The sequence below is a fragment of the Camarhynchus parvulus genome, chromosome 4 (genome assembly GCF_901933205.1).
Source record: "Camarhynchus parvulus chromosome 4, STF_HiC, whole genome shotgun sequence".
Classification (NCBI taxonomy): domain Eukaryota; kingdom Metazoa; phylum Chordata; class Aves; order Passeriformes; family Thraupidae; genus Camarhynchus; species Camarhynchus parvulus.
The window spans coordinates 45,717,569-45,735,929 of NC_044574.1; the positions used below are offsets into that span (position 1 = coordinate 45,717,569).

At 42.8% G+C, this 18,361-nt stretch overlaps 1 protein-coding gene across 1 annotated transcript in view; it reads left to right on the forward strand.

Annotated features, from left to right (window-relative positions):
• Positions 1-417: 417 nt before the first annotated feature.
• Positions 418-18,361, forward strand: part of TET2 (tet methylcytosine dioxygenase 2) — a 68,855-nt gene continuing 50,911 nt past the window's right edge. Inside the window, 1 exon segment of the mRNA XM_030948430.1 lies at positions 418-547. Within this exon segment, the coding sequence (XP_030804290.1) occupies positions 518-547 (30 nt within the window). The 5' untranslated portion in view covers positions 418-517.

Sequence of the window (18,361 nt, forward strand, 5' to 3'; positions counted from 1 at the left end):
CACCCCCAAGCCTCCCGCCGCGACCGGGGGAGAGCAGCTCGCCGCACAGCAGACGGGCTCCCGGGGCCGTGGGAAAGTGCCGCCGGCCCCCGGGGACGGGACGGATGCGGCACGGGGGGTGTCCCACGGGGGCTGGCGCATGAAGGGCGGTACCCTCCGCCCCGCCGCGTCCCGCGAACCCACCGGCGAAAGCAGAAAAGGCGGAGGGGTGCAAGAGGGCGGGGGTGGGAATCCCCAAAAGGCCGAAAGAGCGTCAGCAGCCGGGAAAAAAGCCCCGCGCGGTCGGGAACGGGGACGGCGCCGGTGACGGTGCTGGGGGCGCCCCCGCGCTGCGCGCTGCGGGGGACCGGGGGGAGCCGTGCCGCGCGCGCGGGGCGGTGCGCGGGGCGGGCGCCGACGTCAGGGCGCCGCGCGCATATTGATGCGGGGGCCCGGCCGCGCTCGCCAAGGAGCAGAAGGAAGCAAGATGGCGGCGCTGTAGGAGCGGGGAGCGCGGCGCCCGGGCTGTGCGTGCTGGATGTCGGCGAGGCTGAGGGACGCGGCAGAGGTCAGAGCGGGATCCCCGCGCCGGACGCCTTCCCCGCCCGGCACCGCCGGGAGGTGTCGCGGGGCAGCGCCGCGTCGCGCCGCCGGGGGTCGGCGAGGAGGGGGCGCCGCCGTGGGTCCCCCAACATGGCTGATTGACAGGGGCGGCCGGGGCGCCGCCGCCCCCTCCTCGCGGGGCCGGACCCGGGCTTCGCCTCGCCGCCCCTCCCCGCGCCTTTGTCTGCGGACGGGGCACGGCGGCCGGAGGCGCCCCGGCTTTGTGCCGCTCCCCGGGTCCCGGCGGACACAAAGGCGGGCGCAGCCCGGGGAGAGGGGGAGAGGCGGGGGCTTGCGGGGCCGGGGAGGGCGAGGGGGCGGCAAGCGGAGCGCGGTGCCGGGGTCTCGGGAGGGAGAAGTGCGTGCAGGCGAGGCGGGGGCTCGGAGCGAGGCCTCCCGTTTTCCGTGCAATGGTCCACACGCGTGTTTCGCCCGCGTTGCTAAACCCCGCCGTCGGGGCACAATGTGGCCACGGGATGAAAAGGAGAATCACTTTCCCGAGCATGCTCCCCTAAAAGAACGCTTTCGGCGAGGTCAGGCTCGTTCCCCGCCAGATGACAGACAAGAGCAACAACCTCGCCGCGCCTGAGTCGGACGCGCGGCAGTGTGCGCTCGCTCGCTCGCATCGCGGCGTTTATCGGAGTAAAATCACCCCCTTAGACACCAGCACTGATTCTCTTGCCCAGAGTTAAAAGGAGGCTTTTCGGCTCGCGGTCTGAGTGTTGGAAATTCAGCAGACTCTTTTCTGCTAGGTAATTTTCCTTTTCGGAATGAGGTGAAGGGAAAAGTGATGCGGTCTAGCGTGCTTTCATCGAAACGCTGCAGCCTAAGATCTCATCACAAGATTTGCTTTCCATGATGAGCGGCGTGCCAATGTGCAGGCTTTGAGCAGTGATCGGCAGCTCCGAATATATGTTCAGCATCATTTTCTTTTCTTCTTCTTCCTTTCAATGTGAAGTTGAAGAGTTTCAGAGATGAGCAGATAACAGTGTCCCTAGTGAAAGCAGGTCAGTGGGTGTTGTTTGTCGGCTAATGAGGCCGTTCCATTCGCGTGTTAATGGCAGGTTGATTTACTGCAGCGGGGGGTGAGTGCAGTCACACATTCACTTGTGTATCGGCGTGTGTATTCCACTGTAGCACTTTGGAGGCTGCAAAGTACAAAACAGGACGTGGTTGCCGAAGATACTCAACAGGGAGATGTCAGTGATCAATAGTCATGTCTAAACTGGAGTTACAGCAGGATCTGGCTGCTGCTGTTAACTCTCTGAAACAATGTGCCCACCTTGGATTTTATCCCGCAGAAAATCACCATTTGGAACCAATGGAAAAAAATCTCTGTTAGGCAGTATTTTGTCTCTCTCTTGGAAAGCTTAGAATGACCCCTGCCAGTGAAGTCAGAAAACATTTAAATCTAGAAGCCAGGGTGAGGGGAGGAGGGGAAAAAAGGAAATGCAAAGCTGTGGAAAACAACAGTGTTTTGGTGGTGGTACTAAACTGCTGTTAATGTGAAATGAAGAACTCAAAAGTCATCTTTCAGTGGAAAGAGTTGTTACATTTTGGGAAGTGGCATAAAAACTCCTTTGTGAATGCATCCAGGGAACCTCGGAAAGTGGTTTTGTATTGCCCATTCCGAACAAATCTTCAAAAGAAGACAAGGCTGAACAGGAGACACTAAGGCACCTGAATCTACAGAACTATCACTGTTGGTAGTAAGGTTTTTAATGAGAACTTTGGCATTGTCGTGATTCATTGTGGTGGCTTTTAGCCAGAAAAACTGATATTGTTTTTGTATCATGCACATGGTCTTAGACTTTGGTATGTCAGCATTGTTTAAAGAACAAGAAATGAGCGCTTGTTGCAGAGTTATTGAGTTATTATGATGGACAGATTTCCAAGGTCTCTTGTTGGTACCAGTGCTGCACTGGGTAAAAGTTTTGGCTTTTGCATGTGGAATTGGGAGAACTTGTAGCTGCTGCTGGAATTGACATTTCAGCTGCCAAAGTTGGATGGGATTGTTCCTTCTTGCCCAAGCACTTCAGATGCTGCTGGCCTGTGTCCTCCACAGTGTTCTCTTAAATATTAACAAGAGCCAAATAGCCCTAAAGAAAAGGGGGAAAAAAACCCTAACCGTATTTTGGAACAAATCTGCTGCTCGAAAAAACATGAAGGTCAGGTTGAATTAACGTTACTGACTCTGGTCAGGTTTACAGGGAGTGCTTCACTCCTAAGTTGCATGGACAGTAGTGTTTTTATCAGTGTGCCTAAGCAGTGACTTTAAATCCCTGTTCCATTTAGTTCCAAGTGGAAGATGTATTTTGTGTTTCTACAAGAGCCAAGTAAGGTCCTTTTCGAAAAGCTGACAATTTGTCAAGGTGGAATTACAGAAGAGCTGTCAAATTTGGCTGGTCACAGAGAGTGACCCCTCTGCCTCTCTCACTGGGCTGCTGCACAGTAGCTCTAGGCATGGTAGCAGCATCTGTAAGCAAGCTTCACAACTGGAACTTGAAAGTGGTAGAACAAAGTTGCCAAGTTTCAAGTAGAGTCGGTGGTTATCTTGGAAACTGTGCTGGAGAACACAACCACAAATTATTTTGGCAAATAATATACAGTATTTATTTAGTCCAGCACTCTGATTGCTGTTAAGGCAGTCAGCCAGCAGCATTAAGAGTTGTGACATCATTTTGAAAGGCAATGTGCTGGTTCTGAAATGGAGTGGGATGTACTATGATTCATTATTAAAAAAAAAAAAAAAAAAAAGCTGTAGTCTGACAGAGATAAAGCATATGACTGCATCATGGCTGAAAGCCAAAAAGAGAATTGTATGAATCAATCACACTTGCAGCATTATTCCCATCCCTTACTTCATAAGGCAGTGAGTACCATCTTACTCATTTAGTGACATTCTGCAGCAGAAATAAGCTTTTGAACACTGAACAAGTAACTACTAACAAGTTGCCATAGTTCCGGTTGCTACTACATCATCACTGCTTACATGTTCAATTTTTGCGTACCTGGTCCCAATAATCCTAGATAATAAAGCTTTACAAATGGAAAGTACCGTGAGTAATCATCCTCTCAGTCACCCATTGAAAAAAATCACTTCTGCCTTACCTTAGGGTAGATAAGTTTGCTTAAAAAAAAAATCTGTATCTATGTGTATATATATATATGGAAAATCACTCATTTTGCCAAGAAACTGCTCAATGAGTGGATGCAGAGATGATGGGGTTAAAGGAATAAAATTCTGACCCTCCAGCATCAACTGGACTAATCCCAAGGACAGCTGATGACTGACCCAAAAAGGTTGTTTGGATTAAAATACTGGGAATGTGCCTTGCATTACGTAGCAGGGAGGAAGAAGGTAGAGAAAAACAAGGTCTGAGAAATAGAAAGAACAGCTAACTAATTTTACTCATGTATCTCACACTGTTCTTGAAATTAAGAAAAAAATAAGTCCTAACTTAGAGGTGGATCAAAAAAAGTTTTCTACTAGTTTTTCACAATAAAGAATTTTAAATCTGAGGTCACTTTAAAGACAATTGCCATGCTTTGAAAAACAGTTTAACAAATAAAAGGCATAAAGATTTAGATTCCTGTCTGTCTTTTCAAGCCGGCTTGTTCATCTCTGTAAAACACCTTCCAGAATGCTGAATCATCTTAGTAACCTGAACAAAATTGAGGCTGTCTTTAAAAAGCAAAGTTTTCTGTGGAGGTGGGGATTCCAAGTTGGAGTGTTGTTGCCTTGTAGTATACATATAGCAAGAAATCCCAGAAGGATTATTCTTACAGACAAATAAAGGGTTGCAGTATTTGACCTAATTCCTTGTGTGTGTGTTTTTCCTCTTACTAAAACAAAAATAAAATGTTAAATAGAGGAGGCATTTCTGTTGTGGTGTGGAATGAAATAGGCTTGTTCAATGCTCAAGTTCAGCAAGAAAGGAAAATTCAGCATTTTAAGCCTAATCAAGTACAAAGTTTTGTTAAACCACAACAGACAGTTTCAAAGAAGTGAGCAGGTGAGTGTTTAGATAGCTAAGATAACCAAGAATAGCTCAATAATCAAATACCTCTTGGAAGTGTCTTCCCCAGGTATAGGGCAGTACCATCTGCGCTCTGATTAAATACTATGATGCAATTTAGACAACATGAAATAATCTTCACATGTTCTACAGCATTACCTCTTACCTCAAATATATTCCACCTGTTTTCCCAGCATAGGAATATTGGTTTTACCAGGTGTATACGCAGGGGAGGGGAAGTTTAAAGGTTTAAGTTGAATTTTTGCAGCTGTATAAAGAACATCTTCAGCACTCTACAAAAGCTACCCTGTCCTTAAACTCACATTTCAATGGCTAAAGTTTAAACAACTCTTCTGCCTAATCTCCTTTCCAATAATGCATCAGCTGTCCAAGATTGTGTTCCAGTGTCCTGGCGTGAGCTACTGTAAGTCACAACGTGTTGGGAAAGGATTTGGCTCCTTTGCAGCAAAAGCCCAGCTTACCAAGTGGGGAGGTTTAGGTCAGGAGGATGACTCTCCATGTGGTTGCGTGCACGTGGTTTGAGTGTTTACAAACAGTGTCCCAGCATCCTCAGCAGCTGCCTTGACGCAGACAGTGAGGACAGAGTTCTAGGAATGTCCCTAGTCCTCGAGACAGCCGAGGAGGGGGACAGAAATAAAAAAATGCAGAGTTGTAAGAACTCATATCATAGTTTGGGTTTTGGCTGAGCTTTCTGCATCTGTGTTGCATTCTAGACTGCTGGATCCTTTGTCAAATGTTGTTGTTTTTTTTACTCTGCACTTGAGCACAGTCTGGGCTATGCTGATGGGTTTGTCTGGAACAGACTGACCCGAAGTATGAGATGGGGGTTAAGGGAATTATTGCAAAGGTTTCAAATTATTTTTGTGCCCCTCCTCCCCTTTTAAAAATGTATAATTAATTCAAGTCCCAAAAGCTTTTATGGCAAAGCAGCTCTTTACAATATAAGAATCCCACTGTAAATGGTTATATATTTTTCCATAATTAAACATGATTCACTGCCTGTTAGGATACTAGAACAATTCCCTTTTTAAAGAACAAGAAAGAAATCGTGAATCCCACTAACTTTATGAGTAAAATCAAATAGCTGAAAGTCTTTATAACTTAATGAGACATGTTGACACAAAGAGGTGTTCCCATTACGAAAGCTTATACCACTGCAAGGCAAGTTTTGGATCTCCATTAGATGTAAGAAGCTTGGTGGAAATTTCAGCATTTACCTAACCAAATGAATAATGCCACCAATCTGTTGCTATTAAAAAAAAAAAAGAGAGGGGAGAAGTGGTGTTAATTATTAGGGATTCCTTGCAGAGACAAAAATTTTGTGATTCTGTGAAAATGCACTGTAGCTAGTCAGAAGCACCCAACTGACAACGTGTTTCCTGCTCTCACCTGTGGACCTAAACCAAACCTGTCAGGCCAGTTCTGGTCTTCAGAGACACTTGGAGCCTATGCCCTGCATGTGCTGTAGGACCTTATTATCAGAGGTTCTTATGCTCCCTATCTGGTCCCATGCACATTTTTTAGACTTTCTTAGGCAGTTTTGCAGGAAGCACTCAGAACATTGTGCAAAGCACATTACTTGCTTTACAAAATAAATCCTAAGATCTGTTTTCTCCTTATAGCGCTCCATGTTTTGAATTTGTCTGGATGAGTCATGGTATTCACTGTAATGCAACAGAGTAGGAAGGCTGATCATAGATCTTGTTATACACATGGCTTCTGCTAGCAGTTGTATGTTCACATTGGTTGCTCCCATTTTCTGTTGATGTCTATTACAACACTGTAATTTTGTAATTACACTGCAGTGGTGTCTTCTCATTTGCAGGATAAAATTATTTGTGTCATATCCAGAATCTGCTTCTGTTTCAGTAAGCTCTTTAACCACTTTTCATTGTCTTTTCTGGCCTTTTTTTTTTTGACCCACAGTTCCCATTACTCTTGCACTGTCTGGGCAGCAGAAGGTAGCAAGCAAGAGTAAAGCATGTGAGACAATACGTGACAAAGGCATTCCTGAGTTTGTGCTGACTATTTTTTCCTTCTCTTGCCAATTCTAGCACTGTTAGAGAGGTCAAAGGGTAAACATTAACCCGGAGGGAGAGTTTTGCCCTCATCTTCTGTGTCCTTTAGCATCTTTCCAGATTTGTCCCTTTGAATGAAAGACAACTGTTCATGCAACACTCACGCCCATTTCATGCCCCCAATGCTTTTTTTCATCTTTGTTTAATCTGTTTGTTCTTTCAGTGCTACTTCACTTGTGTTTGAAGTCACATTCTTTGAAGTTATAAAATTTTTATACTTGCCAAAGGACACAAAACTCTTTCAGCTCTTATGTAAGCAAAAAGGAGAAAAGAATGATTGCATATTTTCTCTTGTGTGCAAGTAGTATTGGACTCTCCTGCTCATGGTAAAATAAGGAAAAGGAATTGTTGCAGTAAAACAGGAGTTTCTACTGCTTTCCCAAAGTTAAAGACCCCAGAAGTGAGGTATTTCCGTGAAGCTCCAAGTGCATGTACAGCTTAATAAAACAAATGCAATTTATCCCTAAAAGAGAACTTAGGAAAGCTGGCAAATACATGGGACTCATCTCTTCCTGGGATATGGAGCAGTGGTATGTGTGCACACATATTACAAATTTTAACATACTTTCTGGTTACCAAATTTCTGTTCCCTCTGCACTCCTTTGCTTGCTCTTCTATTTAATTTCAAGTTTGTTTGCCCAAAACAGCTCTGAGGTATTACTTAAATGGCAACACTAAAAATCAAAAACATGAAAGCTGAACAACTGGAAAGAGTCAGATTTAACAATTCTTTCATTTTGTGTATCTAGTAGACATTTTGTGGGAAGGAAAAGGTATGGTAGTGTGTTTCCCATTCCATGCACAGGTAGTTGCAAATGTACACATCACATACCTAGAAGCAAGTGAAAATACAGACCAAATAGGGAAAAACACTCTTGATATTCATAAAGATGAAAACCACACAAAGCAGAAAAATACAACAGCCTTTCAGTTCTCTATTGTTTCTATGGTACTTTCCATACTTTACATGGAACATTTGTTTTTCCTAAATAACTTCAGACCTGTACTTTTCTGCTTCCCTGTAATCCCTAATGCACAGAAGCTTCTGTAGGTGTGAGAAAGCAGTAAGAAAACCAAGAACTGTGCTGATCTATTTTCTTTCTATTACTCTGTGTACTGCCTGAGAAGTGAGAAACCAGGCAAGAAAATACAGATTTCTATCTATTTTTCCACTGTGTCTATGTTGTACAGTTGACAATACATTAAGTATAGGTGGCTTTTTTTTTTTCCCAATGTCAGCTGACTTGTGATCCTGCAAACTGCCATTTTCACAAAGCCCTATTCATTTTTCCTGGGCTTGCCAAGCTATACCAGAGACACCTGGAGCAGTGAGGCACCTAGTCAGTCATATACTTTGTAGTACTGAAAAAAGAAAAAGAAAGGTAGGTCTTTTTGGGTTTTGTTTTTTCTGTTTTTTTTTTGTGGGAACAGGGAGAAGAAATGGATGGAAAGACTACAGGTATAGAAGCTAAAAACCAAATTTTTACTTAGAAACCCCAACTTTTCAAAGCAATTGCAAGTTAACATGTATTTTGCTATAAAATGTCTCTAGCTGATTAATAAGAAGTTTTGCCTCTGGAAGAGTGGGTCTAGCTACTAACAGAATAGCTGCTTTTTCTTGAAACAGTGAGCTGGTTAGAGATACTTTGTTGGACAAGCTGGAGCATGAGTCTAATTCAGGATGGCAACTCTGATGCTTCTAAATATAAGGAGAGTGGATAGAGTGAAATTAATTATTGCACATTAGGAGGCACCTCATATCCCAGCCATGAAACAGAATCCCCCTGTGCTTGGGGCTGTACAAACATAAGCCATTTTTGTTCTGTCTTACTATTTAATTCAGTAAAAGAGGCAGAGAAAAGGGGTCTGGCAGCACACAAGGGGCCAGAGTGTTAGTAACTCTTGTTTATGGCAGAGGCAGGCAGTTCCCTTTCAAAAAACTAAATATTTGCAGTAAATAAAGCAAAGCTGCTATTAGTGCCTGCTCTGTATGTGTGTGTGTGTGTGTGTGTGTGTGTCAGAGGAGTTCCTAAGCAGAACTGCTGCAGCCTTTTCCCCAGGGTGCTGATGTTAATGAGCAGGCAAAACACGCAAAGAAGGAGAGAAAGGGTATAAAATTAATACGCAACAACTGAGAGCCAAAGCACACAGAAATCATGCAATGTGGTACAAACCCTGCTGGAGTCATTCTTTTCTGTGCCTTTTTTTTCTTAACCCTAGAAGACCTACAGGAAAGCTGTGGTATAGCTGGGAACTGAACCCATATCTCCTAAACCCCAGTGCTTTACCCTCCTTCCTGCTCATTCAGAAGTTTACTGATCGTTTTCTCTGCTTACTAAGATAACAGAAGTATCAATTTTAAGAAACAGAAACTGGACGCTTTTCATTTTTTTTTAGAATTTGGTTTTCAGTAGCATTTTCTGTTGATTGACAACATGTTCTGGTTTTGCTGCACAAACTTTCGGACCTCTAAATCAGCAGTGCTTATCCAAAACAACTCAGCAAATTAAATAAATGTCCTCAGAGAAAAGGATGACTTTTTGCTTTTTGCTTTGTGGCACTGTTTAAACCCTCCACTCCAACTGAGAAAGGATGCAGGGAAGAATGTTATCTCAATTTTACTGGCACTGTAAAATGATACATAAGTCCATGTACCTCCAAACAAATAATTAAAATAACAATAATTAAAAATAGTAGGTTGTGTCAGTTAATCACAGTGTGTGAAACAGTTATGACATTTCTATAAGTAGGTACTCCAGTTAACTCCCTTTAATACCCTTGATCCTCCTATTCATTCAGGCAAGATTTCCCACAGTCTGCAAGCCATTCATGTTCATCAGTTCCAATCTACCACACAATTCCCATTTGATCTGTTTTATCAATTAAAGGTTTGTCAGGGTCCACGAACCTTCATGTTGCCATCATAGTTGGTAGCAGCGCTCAAAGGAGGAAAAAATACCAAAATCAAACCAATTTTCATTTGTTGTCAGAAATCTCTCTGCTGGAGATGGGATGCACAAGCCTGCATTGCCCCGACATTAACCATAGCAGCATTCATAGCTTTCTGTTCAAGAGTCCACCTTCCTCTCCTCAACCTGAATTGGAGATGGTAATCTTTAATGTCTCTGGCTTTTGAGAATTCCTTTGCTGTGGATCATAGTCCTAGCTCAGCCTGCCTGGTTACACAGTGCATTTAACCAACCACCCTATTTAACTTCAGCACATTCATGGACTTCTAATACAATCCATGATGAACTGCATTTGGAAATAAAATCCAATAGGTAATTTAGCTCATGCAGCATCTCTGGATGCTGGCAGATGCAGCTGGCCATGAAGGACAGATCGATTTTTTCCCTGAATGTTTAGAGATATACCACTGCAAATACATTGGAAAAAGATGGAGTGGAGCATTCGGACTTGCCTCCCGCAGCTGCTCCTCTCCCCAGAGCAGTTTGGAGGTTCAGCCAGCCCAGCCCCACGTGGCTCACGTGCATGTGGCCACGCTGTTTACAAACACCCTCCTGGGTGTCACCAGCGCCGCTGGGTGCCACACTGCAGCTTGTGAGAGCTCCTGTGTTTCACCCGCGGTCTTGGCTGCTTGCAGCAGTCATGGCTGAAGGCAGGGCTCTGATGGGCTGTGGAGCCTGCTAGCTTGTTCAGGTTTACTCATTTTACATTTAAGCAATACTCAGGCCAGGGGTTTAGAGCAAGGTTGTCCACAGTGAGTCAAAAATAGAAACTTCATTGCTTGATAGCGTAGTAGCACTGGAGAGCACTAGCTGATGTACACACAAGTGTGAGGAAGGTACTTTTCTGCTTTCCAGAAACGCTACTAAGGAATTGGGTAACGTTTACGGTAGGGCAGGATTTCAAAAAGCCTGTGGAAATGAATGGACACTTTTATTTTTTTCATTTCCCACTAACAAACCAGGGACCAAGTCTTGTCCAGGTTTAAGAGATGGGGCTCAACAAAACACAAATAATTCAGAGCAGCTAGTATTTAAAACCAGAGTTGCATTGTCACTCCGAGAAGACTGCCTTAGTTCTGCTTTGTTTTAGCAGGCCACTGGCATACAGTAAGAAAGAGGTTTGAACAGCTGTGTGTTGCAGCTTTAAATGGCCTCCTATAGCTGAGGTACAAAAAGACAAAGCCTGTTTCTTTCCAGCTGCCCAGCTAACATTGTATTCACTTACTTTTTCTACTCTCCTCACCAGTTCAGAGTTCAAGGACTCATATATCTACCATACCTTGAGTTCAGATAATAAGACATAACTACATGGAGGGAAACAAACAGAAAAGTTCCCATTCTTCAAATATGAGCACTTTTTCTGTACTCGTTCTCCTGTTTTGTTTCAGGGTGTGCACAGTTTATTTTTCTCCTTTTGTTTTACTCTCCCTCCCCGCACCCCCTCCTGCTCACCCTCTGCTGCGAGCACACCCTCTTCCAGCCTCCTCTGGCTTGGCCGGCCAAGAAGTGCAGACTCAGCAGAGACTGGTAACACTTTAACTCTTTGTCCTATTCTCAGCTCCCCCAGGAAAGGTCAAAGCAAATGACACTTACAGCTGCGCTTGAAACAAAGCCCCTACAATGGAGAGGGACATTGACCACAGACTGTTCCCCCTGTCACATGTTTTGGGTTTTTTTTCCTTGAAGCATATAAAGTGTGTGGCCAGCATGAGATGAAACTTTGCACAGGTTTGGGTGGCTGAATCTGCTTATTTCTCGTTAAGAGGAAATTAAAGGCTCGTGACTTTTGTTTGTACTGGCCATATCATGCAACTTCTACTGATAAACAGAAATAATTTAGGAGGTACTTCCTCAAATGCCTGAAACATGGTCTTAATTTCATCAGTGCAAAGCCAGCAAAAAGCTATTACAGACACGAAGTCTCTGTTATGTGTCTTTGAAGTAATTTTGGAAACTTTGGCAATGTGTCCTTATACAGTTCTTTTCCCTAAGAGTCACAGTTTTGCATTGTGTTCTGGGACCATGTGGGCTCCAATTTTAGTGACTTAGGGCAGAAAGGAGTCCTATTTTTCTTAAGAACAATTCAGCACTGCCATTTGCTTACACTGACAGACAAACCTGCGGGGCCACCATCAACACTAGCACACATCCACGTGTGCTACGTACAGGAAAAGGTTCCCACCTGCCCTTCAAACACCGCGCCGTGGTGGCTCCCAGGGCTGCGCGGGGCGTGCGCCAGCTGGGGCGCTGGTTGGCGTAGCGACATCACCCTGGCGCCAAGCTTTACCTCTTGGCTTTGGCACTCCAGGTCATGCTGGTGTCTCGCCACGTGCTTACACGCACATGGCAGCAGTGTTTACAAACATGACCCCAGAACTCTTCCAGGCAGTTATGAAAGAGCAGCGAGTGCCACATCCCGCGCCAGGCTGACCTAGATCGCCAGCGCTGGGAACGAACAGCGAGGCGCTCGTACCCACACAGGCTCTGAGAGACGTTCAAAGCAGATGATTTTGCTTCCAAACTGTTTGGAAGTATCATTGCCACCATGAGAGCGTTTTCCACCATAAACTAAAAATAGCTACTATTAACTAGCAGGAGCGGTGGGTAAGTGATTCAGCAACTCAGGGATAGAAGTGACTGTATTCTTCGGCACTCTGAGTCTGTTTCTGCACCAAACTAACTCAGCACATAAAATTCTTACAATGGGAAGGAAATGCAAAGCTGGATTACTTTGGCTAAAAGAAAAGAACACTGCACGATCATGTATTTCCTGATTGACAGTTCCTTTTTTATTCCTTTATTAACATTTGCACTCAGGCACTAATGAATGCTTTGTAGTCAGGCTGTGACCATCCATTTAGGAAAAAGATGCCTTAGTAATTTCAAATTAAACACTTCCATCTACAAAACATGAATACCACTATATGGCTGATTTGGTTTTTTGACATGGGCCTTTAGAAAAAAAAAGCATAACAGAAATGCTGCTTCAGCAAATTAAGCACTGAGTGTTCAACTGTCAAATGTCCATGTTTTATCTTCACACATATTTTTTTTACAGTACACATCTACTGAAAAAAAAGAAAGCATTCCTTCCTCATTGTTGAAGCTCTTAAAAGAAGTTTGTATTGTACGTCAAAGTACTCCAAAGCAGCTTGCTTTCTAGAAGTTAGCAGTTTATAGTAGAGTGGAGTACATGATCCAACAATTCATTTTTGACAGATTCTAGCATTTTTGAAGTTGTCTCAGAAATACACGTGTGGAGGAAGACAGGTACTATAACTGTGAGTGATTGCTTAAGATAATCAGAGTTTCCTTGAAAAAGCTGCAAAATGAGCAAAAATAACCCATCCTTGCTAGAAATCACTTCCAGTTTTCACTTTTGGAATTGAAGAATTTAATCTCAGCTTTGCAAAAGCCTCCTAAATGATGAAAAATTATTTTCCTCCTCCTAAATAGAAAGTTTGGCTTTTCAGAAGCAGATGAGATGATAAAAAGATAGTAGTTCTATTGTAATATGTCACAATGTTTGTAAATATCATAATGATAAAACCTGTAGAAAGACACACTATGAGCTTCTCCATGCCTCTTCTGCAATACAGTCCAATCCCATTACTGAATAAAATTTTTCTAGGTATAGATGTCATCTTTTCCAACCATACCCATGGCAGCTCTACATTAGAGTTGTCAAAATTCCTGCAAAGTTTCTTTGCTATGTAAGCAAATGAAACGAGAGAGGGTGACACGTGTTCACTCTGGCTTGGTCACTAGCTCATTTCATGTGGTCTCTGATAGCTCTAACCTGAGCTGGGGAACTGCTCTGCAAGTCAGCCCCTGACCCATTGCCAGTTTTGTCCAGTCTCCTAACTATTTTTAATCTTGTATTTAGAACGTAAGCAAACATCCTTGGTCAGTTATTGTTGTCTTTTCACTGCTGAATGTTCATTACACTGTATATAATAGACCTAGAAATAAGAATGGAAGTACTGAAAATAGGTCACTGCTGTGTTCCTATTTAAGAGCTCTTTGTAGCATTTCTCCTGCCTGAGGAAAGCAAATCCTCCTTACTGTGAAACTGTACAAGTATGGGCAGAGTGGGAGAATGGAGAATTAGAGCCTTAGTGTAAAGTCATCCCTTAGTGTATATAGCTTTCCTCTTGGGTACATCATTGTACATCCTCTGGAGTCTTTCTTCAGAAACCCTAAAGCACTTTTTAAATTGTTCTGAAACAGCAGAGAGTACTGAGGCTTTACAAGGACTAGATTATTGGTATTTATGATGTCTGTGGGCTTTACCAGTACATTTAATTTAACCAGTGTAATGACTATACAGATACACAAATTCTGTCTGGTGAATCTCTTACTCAGAGAATGTTCTTATTGTTTATAATACTTTCTTACACTATATGAAGAGCTTCTTTTAGTCACCCAATGAAGAGAATATTAGGGAAGAAGTGCTGCTTATGATGAAATTTATTTTATTTGATGTTTTTAGCTGGGGGCAGGAGGTAAGGGAACAGTGTAAGATTACCATTGTATGCTACAGGGTGAATGCCGCCATTGTGTCAGTTTAGATGAGTATCTCAAAATAAATACAGACTCTCTCATGGGTTTGTCCTCTAGGTAAAAAAGCAGTGGAAACCTTGTTTAACAAGTTCAGCAAAAGGCACACCTAAAGTTTAATTATGTCTTCAGATGCACAGGTACAAGTCTTACTAAAGAGTTTTACTCAACTCCCAAAGAACAGACTTAGGACTTTTGATTTTTCTTATACTTAGATGGGTTGATCTACAGTCATGACAGTGCACAGTTTGGGGAAGAAAATCTCTTGGCATAATAAACAACTATTCCCAGCCACAGGTCTCTCTGCCACCCAGGTGTGTGGGAGAGAGCAAGAGATTATTCACCAGTTCATATTTTTCACTCAATACTCCTCTTTCCTCACCACTCTGAAAAGCCAATCTACCAAAAAAAGCAGGGGAAGATGGACAAGAGATGAAACAACACTTCTGGTATTTACCTGAGGGTTCTGTATTAATGTCTCTTCGAGTTGGGAATCTTGGATAGGATCTGAATTGCACATCAATTGTGCTCCAAAAGTTGAAGCACTGAATGAGGCAGTGAGAGGACTTCCTGACCTAGGAGGCAGACAGACGGGTCAAATTGTTCCTCTTACTCATTGTTTTCTTAGCAGAAGATGGTTCCTTAACAGACCAACTGCTTATTGGTTTTGTGCACAGAGAATAAAATGTACAGAATACTTGCTGGACAGTACATTAAGTTACACTAACAACTGCCTGTAGCACTCAAAGGCAAGGTGGGAATATTCAACAGGCCTCCTAAATAGCATAAACCACTGGCAGAAAGTGTTTCCCATCACCCTACTTAAAAACAACAAGTCCTGTAAATTCAAGAGTCATAAGAACTATAATATGTGAATAAGAGAACAAAACCAATGAAAGGAACAAGGAGCATTTCAGATTTTCTACAGTACTGAGGAAAAGTGCCCAGAGATGTTCTTAGGAAAGCACGAAAATCCCCCTTATAGAGTGAATTTAAAAAAACAAAAGATGGCTGAGCCATACCAGCAATGGCTCTTCTTCATATACACAGGATTAAACCAGTGAGGTGCTGAGGTTTCTTCCCGTGTCTTTCAGTCCTACAAGAAACACTACTGTGCTTTGCCCACCAGCCTGGCTTTGGCCATGGCCAACCCTAAAGCTTCAAAATATGACAAAAGCCCTATTTCTAGTAGTCAAGTTATATATCAATGAAAGAAAGCAACTGCATATATTTAACAGCCAAGCTGCAGAAACCCTGATTCATTAATTCAACAGAGATACACCAGAAGCAGCAAAATCAGACCATCTCTTCTACTCATGTTTCACTATCCTGGCCTTTTTCTTTTTTTTTCCTTGATTTTTTTTATCCTTGCTGCAGCTCCACAAACATGGACTATGGTTGTCTCAAGAATAGCAATTTCCGTGAAGTGTCATGCAAAAAAATGTCATGTTTCAGTGTAAAGTTTTGATGTTGACAATTTGAGTTAGTTTAATTTTGAGGGGAAGAGTGGCCAGTATCTTTCCTTTATGAACTCCTTTTTGGCCTATTCAAACTTGCTTGCACCCTTATCCAGGAAAATTCTCATCAGGATGTACAGCCTTTCCCTGTACCAGTGCACAGCAGTAAGAAAGATGGACAAGCTGCTCCTAAAAGTTGTATGAAATAGTCATGGAAGGACCATTTGTTCCATCTTCTTCTCCCAAGTCAGCCAAATCATAAAACTGGCACTTTTGATAAATAGGTGGATAATCTGCTATAGAAGACCTCTGCTAATAGAGATTCTGTACTCTTCCAGGTCTTCTCATTTTGATGAACATTTTTGCCTTTTGGACAGATAAAGCATGCTAGTTGAAGCCCTGCCAAGGCTTAAGAAGAAAAGTAACTTAATGTCTGACAAAGCCACAAAAAAGAGCCTGTGCAAAATTTGTCTTTTTTCTCAAAAATGTTGACAAAACTGCTCAGCTTGATGTTCACTCTTAACTTCAGGAACTCCTGTTCCTCATTCAGTGTTTTTGCTCATGATTGTTCCTGCCTTGAGACATTGCCCTCAGGCTACCAATAAAAGGAACATACTAAGAACTTCAGAGGAACAGCTAGTGTGTGAAAGAGAGAAGTTGGTGTCATCAAGGAGTAGGAACTGCATAGTGTAGGGATCTTAAGTAATCACACGTTTTTGTGAGGGTCTGGTGATGCATCAGAATGTGATGGTGATCCATCAGCATTTCTTGGCCAAGGACCATGCCTGTGTTATCTGGGCACACTGCTGCTTTTCTCTGCATGATGCAAAGAGTTCCCTGCCATAGAAGAAGATCTGGACAATACAATGAACAGCTTAAGTGTAGGCACTTGCTCAATGTCGCAGTAAAGAGAAGTAGGAAAAACAGATGAACACAGTACTTAATCTTAGCAGTATGTATGGCTTTGTTAAACTGTAGTGAATGAAGACAGAGAATGCAAAACACTAGAAAATATTTCTCTTGAGCTGTAGTGCCAGAGGTGTATGGTTTGACCATGGGAAAATCTGACTTCCCCTCCTCTTTCTTGTTCCAGTGGGATTTTCAGATGAAATTGGCAAATTATGAGTGTTCCCATGTACTCTGACTCCAAATACAATAGCTTGTGCTGGGTCAGGGCCTCAAAACAGGCAGCACAGAATGAGGGAGCAGGAAGTAGAGCACAGTGAAAGTAACTCTGGAGTGTGAGCTAGATAACATACACTCAAGACAGAGAAGGGCTCTGAGGAGCTACCTTTGGCTTTCTAGCACAATCTGAAGAAAAACAGTATTTAAAGAAGGTAGCAGCCAGCATACTTCAAATTGCTGAAAGGAAACAAAGAGAGCGGGTGTGCTTAATCTAAAGACCTTGCCATCACAGCCTGTCACTTAAGCAGGTTCTTTTGTAAGCAGCAGACATTTCTGTGAATTAGGACCATGTCTAGGCTTCTGCTCCTTAAGGATACAGTCTATAGGGGGTTTAAGTCTCATGGTTTTGGCTATCAGCTGGAGGTCGGCTGAATGTATTACTGAGTGATTATACATTTCTCTGAGGCATTTGGCCTTTAGCAGACCATGATAAAAGCAGACAGTTGTTTGCTTCAGTGTGGCACTTCTCAGCTGCTGCTGGCTGTTTCCCTGTGAGCTCCTTCCTCTAAAGACTTCGCCACAGTATGCCTGAGAGTACCACTGCAGCAAAAACAGGGTCCAGAAAATCTCTTATCAGAAACATGTACAGACTGTCAGACTACCCCAAGAAGCTATTTTCTTCATTTTTTCGTTTTTGCAACATCCCAGAGAGTTGTAGTTTATGTCACCAGCAGCAAGTGTGGCCATTTCCACAGTTCTTTGTAAAGCAGTGGCACGAACTGTTAAATTATCTAAAAAGAGCAAACAAGTGTTGGGGTTTTTTCAAAGATTAGATTGAAGGAACAGGAAAAAGATCTCTCTCTTAGCTTTTTCCTTTTGTTTCTAGTTTCAATATTTAATGAACATATGATATCGTTTTAAGCTAGTCCTGATGGTCTTGTGAAGTTAGTATTTAAAGCAGATGGCTGCAGTGCTTTAATAAGGTGGTTACTATAGAAACACAGCACTGTGAAAGCAAGAGTTACTGTAATGCATGGTTCCCTCACTAAACATTTTAAAGACTCCTGATCTACATGTAGCAGGCCCAAAGAATACTAACCAAGAAATGGAAAAGAGAGATAATATGCCCGGAGTATTTACTTTAGCAGGGGTCCACTTTAACTTAGCTGGATAGCTAACATTTTTGTGGCTTGCTAAAGAGCTGCTTGAAACAACATGAAACATGCGAGGAGAGATAAGCACAAATATTGATGGAGGAGATGACTGTGGGCAGGAGACAGATCGTTTCAGTTATCTTTTTTTAGAAGGCATGTTGGACTCAAACATTAACACAAACAAATTTAAAAATGCAAAACACTCCCAAACAGCTAGCTAATACACCTAAATATTTACTTCATAATCCTTGGGCTTTTTGTTTACTTCATCCTTGCATATCTAATGTTGCCTATCAACACACTTGTTGCAGCCTAATGCATGGGGAAGGACTCATCATGTGCTTTCAAGGATTTGGGCTTTTTATTACTGCCTCTGGTTTTCTTTCTTTTGCCAAA